Below are 8,918 nucleotides of genomic sequence, written 5' to 3'. Positions count from 1 at the left end.
TTGGATCGTGAAGACTTCAGTCCAGTGCTCCAATGTTGGTCTCTGTCTCTGTCTCTGTCTTCTTTTATCGCCTGATGAAGGTTAATATTCAGGAGGATGCTTATATGTTTTTCTTTGGGTTCACCTTCTTATTTAGCTTCTCTAGAATCACGAATTATAGTCTCAATGTCCTTTATTTATGGCTAGAAACCAAATACGAGTGAGTACATCCCATGTTCCTCTTTTTGGGTCTGGCTTACCTCACTCAGGATAGTGTTTTCAATTTCCGTCCATTTGTATGCAAAATTCAAGAAGTCATTGTTTTTTACTGCTAAGTAGTACTCTAATATGTATCAGATGCACAGTTTTTAACCTGCCCCTTGGACACCGTTGACTTGTTGCTTGCTCGTTGAATTCCATTAGTGGGAGGGTCTGCATTCTATCTTCCCAGACCTCTATTCCGAGACAAGCCCTTCCGTTAGACAAAGACAACCTATTTTGTTCTAATAACCATACATCTTCCTCTCTGCAGTGCTTACCCTTCAGTTCTGGCTTGATTTCCCCAGCTCGGCCTTACAGTCACACAGTGGCTATGTTTCACTTATGGTAGTCGGTTATGGCGGGGAATGCTTACATTCGTCCCACTAAGGAACCCAAACAATTGGTCCTTAGCTTCATGAAGCTTCCAATCAGTTAAGAGGCTCTCCACTGCCTTAGAGTATTATAGCTCTGTGCTGGAATAAAAGGGGATATGATTCATCCAATGGGGCCCAAAGGGGAGAGGTGCTTGTTTGGCACCCTTGTCTGTCAACAGTGCTCTACCAGCGGTAGGGCTACAGCGAGTCCAGTCGGTGTCCTCTTCCGCTCTACAGCACACTGGACCCGAGACCTGAGATTCTGAAGTTCTTTCCCACTACAATCTTTCTCCTTTGTTCTTCTGATTCTCCCATGGAAGCTAAATACACAATGTCTCTTGTCAGCAGCAGCTCCGCCTTTCACTTAGTGCCTTTTATTGAACAACTGTTAAATGTACTAAATACATAACAGCACACTAGCCTTCCCCAGGAGATCACGCAAGTTCAGGCTCTGTTCATCTTAAGGGTTAATAATCTCTCTCAATGTAAGTGCCAGAACACGGTGTAATGGCCGTTAACTCTGTTTATGGAATAATGAAGCTATAGATATGGTCTGTGTACAATCAACAAACCTGACTGATTTAGTGGGGAGGATGTTTTCTCAACCTGAGGGTTCCTATCATGTGTTTAGGGAAGCTGTACTCCATTAGGGCCATTGAGACAGAACCCTGTAATTTTCATACTCCTTTAATCCTTTGATTCAGAGAGGCAGAAATTTCGGGGGCTTGAAGAGATAGACCACCTTTGTTAAACTGTGGTGGACATTTAGTGCCTGTGAACCGTTGTCTTCTGTTCAACAGGGTTGAATGTAGTTTGTGCTGTATGGGGAGATGATGATGAGCCTCCTGAGGGGTGTCTGCCAACGCTGTAACTTTGAAAAGATACAAACTGAAAGACGAGAGACATTTCTGTTTTTCCAAGTCTTTGCCCACACCTGTCCCCCTCTTCTGGGTGCCTCTACCCACCTGCCCTTGCAACATAGGCCAGGCACTTTGCCAGCTTTTCTTAGATGAAACTGAGGCCAGCCCACCACTGTTCTCCCAGCCAGAGGACTCACCCTTCTCCCTTGTGAGACACAAAGGGTTTCTGTGACTCAATCAGACCCGGGTGCTCATCTCCTGGATGTATTGCTCAACATGGTGTGTAGTGGTTTCCATTCAGTCCCTGAGGCAACACTCTAGCTAGACCTACACACTTATTTCTCTCCATTTGTAGACCTGCGTGTGGAGATTTCAGGGTTCATCGGGTTCCTTTTGATGCTCTGGGTAGGTGTGAGTTGCTGACCCCACTGAACAGGTGACAACGCTCGCAGGAGCTGAGCAACTTCTAAGTGTTGAGCGGTTAGGAGAAGATCTGCCCAACTAGGCTGGTGCTGTCAGCAGGTTCAGAGGTCTCCAGCATCTAAGGCTGTTATGCTCTTGTCTAAACATGCCCATGGCCAAGGCAATTTATAGAAGAAAGCATTTAATGGGCATCCATTAACACAGGCATGCATGGTGCTGGAGGAGTAGCTTTAGCTGAGAGCTTCAGATCCTGATCTGCAGGTCGGGACTGGGAGAGTGACTGGGCCCTGTGGGCCTCACACCAAGCCCCAGTGACATACCTCCAACAAAGCCACACATTCTACAATAGTTGCCAGTTAAAGCTGATAAGGGCCATTCTCATTGGAACCACAGCACCTCACTGTAACATGAGGGTTGGGCTCATTGAGGTTTCTGTCCTGCCAGGTCCCCCAGTGCTTTGGGTGCCACCTCAGTCCCTGGCTTCCATGCCTGTCAAAACAATCACATACTATCACATTCCAAAATGAGGGAGAGGTGGGTGGAAACTGAACCAAAGCGAAACTAAGAAATGAAGCCACTGGGCGGTGGTGGCACATGCTTTTAATCCCAGCGCTTCGAGGCCTGTTTGGTCTCCAGTGTGAGTTCCAGGACAGGCCCCAAAGCCACACAGAAAATTTGAAAAGCAAAAACAAAGCACTTGATATAACAAAACACTTGATTCCCAACTAACATTTCTCTTGGGTTGGCCCCACAGTCTACAGCACTACTTGGCAGGTGTCCTTTTGGCATCTCCATCATACCCGTTCCAAAGTGACTAGACTAAGTGACTAAGTGCTATTAGCACAGGTACAAGATGTAGTCAGCTACCTTCGAACTGTCAAACTGAACTACTTGGTAGAGAAGTTATTATAGTCAAGGTCACAATCCCTGTGTGATGAGTAGATAGCCAGGTGTGGTAATCTTTAAGGTTCAGGGTTCAACTTGATTTGATTTTTGAAGAGGATTTCCCTCACACATGGCAACTATTTCCAGAGAAACTGGAGAGTCAACTAGACAGGGATCTCCAAACTCCTCCCTAGCTCTGACCATGGGGTTAGTTTCTAGACACGGGAATCAGTTCACCAGAACTACTCACAATCTGCAACTGGAGTAAGGAAATGGTTGTGTGTGTGTGTGTGTGTGTGTGTGTTTGAGAGAGAGAGAGAGAGAGAGAGAGAGAGAGATACTGTGCCAGGTGTCCTGAGTGCCCTCATGATCTTTGCCTTGGATCCAATGGGAACCTGGAGCTGATCTCTGCAAGGCAAGCAAGCCCATAGATAGGTACATAATATTGCATTCAGAATTAGGGCCAGATCACCAACTTTCTTCCCAAGGGGGTCTTTTCCAGGTTGTTCACCGCCCAGAGCAGTCTTCAAACAGCTGCTCCAGTGTTGACCCTTGCCTCTGTAGACACTCCCCCCCAGAGTCATCTGAAGGATGCTAGGAAACTCAGGGTACCTTGAGACCACTTAGAAGCCCTCTATCCCAGCCATCTCATAGGAAGGTCAAGGTGACCTAGAAAGGCCCTTTTTGTGGCCAAACCCCAATTTCACTTTCCAAAAGACTAAACATGATTTCAGAACATGGCGTTCCAGAGAAACTAGGAACAGTGAAACATCACCCAGGCGGTGTGAAGCTGTTCCAGTCCCAAGGCAAGAGGGAAAGGAGCACAGAAATGTCCTGAGCCTGTAGAATTTCTAGATGAAGCCCAGTGACTATATTCATATGTCCACATACCTGCCATGCCGAGTTGGGATGGGTTATAAGGTGGGTTTGAGGTACAGTTGAGTTGGGATGGGTTTTAAGGTGGGTTTGAGGTACAGTTGAGTTGGGATGGGTTTTAAGGTGGGTTTGAGGTACAGTTGAGTTGGGATGGGTTTTAAGGTGGGTTTGAGGTACAGTTGAGTTGGGATGGGTTTTAAGGTGGGTTTGAGGTACAGTTGAGTTGGGATGGGTTTTAAGGTGGGTTTGAGGTACAGTTGAGTTGGGATGGGTTTTAAGGTGGGTTTGAGGTATAGTTGAGTTGGGATGGAGTTAAGGTGGGCTTGGAGCATAAAGTCTTACTTCTACCTTTGATTTTATGCTGCAAGCCCATCTTAAGACTTAACACAGTGCGTTCCTTGCTACCCAGGTAAAGAAATCTTGAGTTGACCACATTCTTGGTAGGCAAAGTTGGAGCATACACCAAGGTGTAATTTGAGATGAACCAGAGGGTCATGTCTAATGGTCTTACCTCCAACCCTGTGTAAGCTCAGAAACCCAAATATTTTCCAACCAAAAGATCAAAGAAAATTTCAGTTTTCACAAGTTTTATTTGTTTTCAAAATGTTATTGAGATGTTGGGGAGAAACAGCCAACATACATTCCTTATTTCATCGCGACTGGCATTGTACCCACTCGATAGGATCTTTCTCTGGCTTTGGTCTAACTTCAGATCTCTTTGGCAGTCCCCCTCTGATGTCCTCAGTTGCTGTCTGGTGGTGTTGAAGTCCACCAGGGAAGAGCTCATTTTGCTGCATCACAAGTGGGAGCGGTAATTGCGACTTGCTGTGGGGAAGGACAGATTTACAACAGGAAGACCTGTTAAGACACAGCCATCAGCATCCTTGTCCCTAGGAACTCAGCCACGCAGCTCCAGCATCTCAGGCTGAGATTGCTGCTTCTGACTGAGGAGTGCCTTCATGAAGGCAGCTGGGAGAACATGTCCCTAAATATGTCTACCCACATTTCACTTACCATCATCGCCCCGTTTCCTGCTCTTCAGGCAGCCCTTCCGGTATTTTCTCTTGCCGCCTCCTCTCTTGACACCCTTGTGAGGGGATCGGTTTTTTCCTCTCCTCATGCCATGGCTCTTTAGCTTGCGGCTGGTCGACATTGTAATTTCTGCCGAAATGAGGGGCTTTGCAAGGCCGGCAGGGCCAGGAGTCCATGTATTTAAGGTCTTATCCATTGTGACTGCAAATGGGTGTGGCTTAGCAGCTGGGTGGGGCTCTCTTGTGATGTCACTAGCTTTTGCTACACCTTGTTCATACATATGAAATAAGGCAGCCTCTCCGGTGCAGCTCAAGTCTGGTCCTCAGTTTTGAGACCTCCCCTGGTTTTAAGTTAAAGGCTTTTCAACAGGTATTGAACCACTAAGTCCCACCCCTATACTAGGCCTGGGAAGTGTTTTGCCAATGCTTATTAAAATATGTCTCTTGCCGGCAGAGAACTTAAAATCACTTAGTGTAGATATTCGTGTGCAAGTGTGTGCCAAGTCTCACAGCTTCTGCAGGCAGCAAATGTATTTCCATGAACACTTGAGTCTAGGAGAGCTGATTCAGTGTGATCCAAATGTTTTCTTCCCAAGCACTTTTGACACCAGGGGCTGGGTAAGTCTTGGTGGCTTTGGGATCTTCGGTGCTACCCCTAGTTTCTCTACCTGCTTCAAACCAGTAGAACCAGAACCCTTGCAGATGTGACAGAGATCTCTTCGAAGGTTTCCACCTGTCTGACTAGCAGTTTGGGATGCAGAAACACCATCATTTTAGTCACAAAAATTTGCTTTTATTAGATATGTCTGTCACACACTTGGCACTAGGGAAATAGTAAAAAGACAGCCTAAAGACAAAGTCCTGTACACATGGAACCTTCCAGCCTAATGGCTGAAATCCGTCAAACCACTGATCAGGCGTCTACACAAGTCTGTGAATTCTGCTGAGGCTGTGGAGCGGGTGGTGAGTGAAGGGGAGAACTGAATGAAAGATAACTCTAGACTGTAGCAGTGGTTCAGGAGAAAGGGAAAAGTGGCTTAGCTGTGGTAGCTGAGATAGACAACGAGACAAGGACTGAGTCTTGGAGATGGACTGGATGTGGGAGGTGTCAGGGAGTGGCCTGTTCCTGGGTCATGTAGTGGCCTGACTGCTTGAGGTTAAGCGGGATCAGGCAGAGCTTGTGAGTGTGACTTTGAAGGGCCTTTGTGGCTTCTAAATAGATAAGCCATGCCATGATTATTGCGTAGGTGAGTCAGGAAGACTTATCCAACATTTTAGCCTTCCTTTATAACTCATATCAAGTTCAGCAGCACAAATTTCCACAGACACTGAAAGTTCTTTGTCTCTCCACCATGACTGTCCTCAGTCAAGAACTGGGCAAACATGTTGAGTAGGAGAGAGAAGCTAGCTGAACCCCCTGTCCCATACTGCTGATGTTTATAGGTAAGAAGATATGTTTGAATGCTAGATTCCTTGAGTGGCTTAGCTTCAAAGTCAATAGCCTGTTGAGTCTCATCACGGTATCCTGTTCACATTTTGGACATTTCCTGGTGTGCTTGAGGATAGTTTGGGAGCTGCTTGTCTTGCAACCTGCATCACATTGCAAAGAACTCCTTCTAACCAGCCAAAATGACCTCAAGAACTTGTTCACTGATTCCTTGGTGAGTGTTTTTTCCCCTTACAGAGAGTGTGGAGCTGTATAAAACAGTGTTCCACCTTGCCCTTTGTAGCTGAAGCTCCTCTGTCCATCCCAGTCCCTCTGCTTTGTTCTCTTACACACAAGCCCATGAGAACACAGGTCTCGGGCTGGAGAGATGGCTCAGAGGTTAAGAGCACTGACTGCTCTTCCAGAGGTCCTGAGTTCAATTCCCACAACCACATGGTGGCTCCCAACCATCTGTACTGAAATCTGGTGCCCTCCTCTGGCGAGTGGGAATGCATCGAGGCAGAATGTTGTATATATAATAAATAAATCTTTAAAAAAAAAAAGAGAGAGCGAACACAAGTCTCCAAAGGAGCTGGAAGGTGCAGTCTTGCTCACGACCACATACAGCTTGGCAATAAATGTTTCTACCACAGAATGGTGTCTCAATGAGCCTTTGGGGAAAACAGTTGGTAAAAGAATAGAATTTAATTTTCTTAAGTCATCCTAGTCTTCACATGCTGTTCTACAACTCTAAGGAGGATTTCACCCACTTTTCACATTCTCATTGCCCTCTGACCTTTACTCAAAGTCTACTACCCTGTAATACTGCCCTTCAAGTCAAGGCCGTGAATAATGTAAAGTCCATTTTGTGCCTGGATTGCCATGTAGTGTGTTAAGTTGGTCTCAACAGAAAGCAACTGTCTTGGTTCTGGTACTGGTTGGATTTCTCAGGACTTTGTCTCTCTTGTTTGCAAATAAGCATGTGGAGTTAGGTGACTAGGTGGTCACTGCAATGAGCTGGTGGCAGTGATGGTCCCTTTGGAGGTATCAACTTGTTTCTCTTGTACTCCCCACAGGAAACGGCTCCCCACGGTGGGCCTCTTTCCTCCACACCTTGCCTTATCCAATGGGACTCAGGTTTTATTTCTTTTTTGACTTTATTATTTCTGATTAACAAAAGGAAGTAGTTTCTAGTAGTAGTTGACAGGAGGTGTGGGTGTGGCCTTTTGTTGAAGTGGAACTGTGGGTACCTTGGAGTAGTTAGGTGAATAGACCTGGTACCTCTCTTTTGAGTTGGTCAGATGCACTGACCATATAACCTCTTATTTTCTATCAGGACAGCTAGAGTCACATGTGGTACTAGACACTTAAAAATATTATGAGATCAGAGAGCCTCATATGAGACAGACTTGCTGAGAACAGTTCGACACTCTGGTGCTCGGTGTTCACCTCTGTATTGATTTAAGAAACTTTTCTGGGGGTATGGTCCTGGAGACAAGATATTTCTCTCTCCAACTCCCACCTCCCTAAAACCTGCTCTGTCCAAGAGAAATTGAGGTCACAGGGGAAAAGCAACTGGATTTGAGAGCTGTTGAAGAAACAAACAAAAAGGTTCTGGTTTCAGTTCTACTTCAGATTACACATGGAGAAAACTGAGCTGCAGAGAACTGTACGTGGGGAAGCAAGTCATGGGCTAGGCAAGAGTTGGGCTGGAGATCCGAGGGTTGGCTCTTAAACCGTATCTTCTGGGGTGGACAGGGAAGGGTTGGACAACAGATACAATTGAGTTGCTTTTTCTGCCCCAGTGAAATACGAGCCAAAGGCAATTTAGGAGGGGAACAATGACCTCACCCCTGACCCTTTGCAGGTTTGGAGGAAGTCCCCACCTCATCGAGAACCATCTGCGAACTCAGTCTGCTCGTTGTCTCCTTATGCCAGCTTCTGATAAGTTTTTTTTTTTGGTGGGGAAAAAAACCAGAGCTATTGCCAAAGTTGCTTCAAATAAAGTAGTAGAGGACTAGCCTGGTAGACCTGGTTGTTCTACGCCTTGGCCTGCCCTACGGGACTCAGATTTCGTTCCTTTTATTTCTAGTTTATGGAAGAAAGTGGATAGCTTCTGACAGCTATTAGAGAGGGATGTAGGCAGGGAGGGAAATAGGGAAAGAGACAGTGAAAGGGAGAAAGAGAGAGGGGGAGAAAGAGAGATTGAGTTCACAGGTGGGTGGGCTGTATGGAGTAGTCCTTAACTCCACTGTAGTTAAAGACTTTGAGGCCAGGTCTCCCACTGACCCTGCTCTTAGGAAGGACAAGTTCAGAGCATGACTGTTGAGGCCATCACATGGCCATTGGGATCCCCTCTCACCTCTCTACACTCTGTTGATTTTCCTGAGCAGTCCAATAGATATCGTCACAGGGATGGATCTGCCCATCAAGTTATTAAGAGGGAGAATGTTAAAGTTTCAGACAGTCCTTACACATGCTGGTGACTAAGTCTGAGTCCCCCTCTGAAATTTAAGTCTTTCAGATGTTGATTTCAGCTCGGGAGTGGGGAACCTCCTACCCTGTTCACATGGACACCCTGTCTTGTGTACGGCTGCTGATGTTTTTGTTCAGACATGCCATGGGCATGGGGACAGTCTGAGGAGGGTGAAAACAGAGGAGAAACCTTACTAAGGGCCAGAGCCTTCCAAGCCAAGCATACATCTGATGTTTTGGTAGAGAACCAATATGAGAGACTCAGGACAAATAGTGCTTTTCTGAGAAAAGAGGAGGGACTTGAACCCAGCGCACTCCTACCGTCAAG

At 46.2% G+C, this 8,918-nt stretch overlaps 1 protein-coding gene across 2 annotated transcripts; it reads right to left on the bottom strand.

The window, feature by feature from the left end:
• Positions 1 to 4,454: 4,454 nt before the first annotated feature.
• On the bottom strand, positions 4,455 to 4,811 carry Tnp1 (transition protein 1). 2 transcript variants are annotated; one of them, XM_057794638.1, is made up of 2 exons: positions 4,669 to 4,811; positions 4,455 to 4,479 (listed from the first exon to the last, which is right to left on the bottom strand). In XM_057794638.1, the coding sequence occupies exons 1-2, from the start codon at positions 4,809 to 4,811 to the stop codon at positions 4,455 to 4,457; spliced, it is 168 nt and encodes a 55-aa protein (XP_057650621.1). The 2 variants fall into 2 exon arrangements, with proteins under 2 accessions (XP_057650621.1, XP_057650612.1); XM_057794629.1 differs by having other exon boundaries at positions 4,455 to 4,483; positions 4,673 to 4,811.
• Positions 4,812 to 8,918: the final 4,107 nt, after the last annotated feature.

Source organism: Chionomys nivalis, chromosome 2, assembly GCF_950005125.1.
Source record: "Chionomys nivalis chromosome 2, mChiNiv1.1, whole genome shotgun sequence".
Taxonomy (NCBI): domain Eukaryota; kingdom Metazoa; phylum Chordata; class Mammalia; order Rodentia; family Cricetidae; genus Chionomys; species Chionomys nivalis.
The sequence above is the reverse complement of the archived record's forward strand: the minus strand, read 5'-3'. Positions and strand labels throughout refer to the sequence as shown.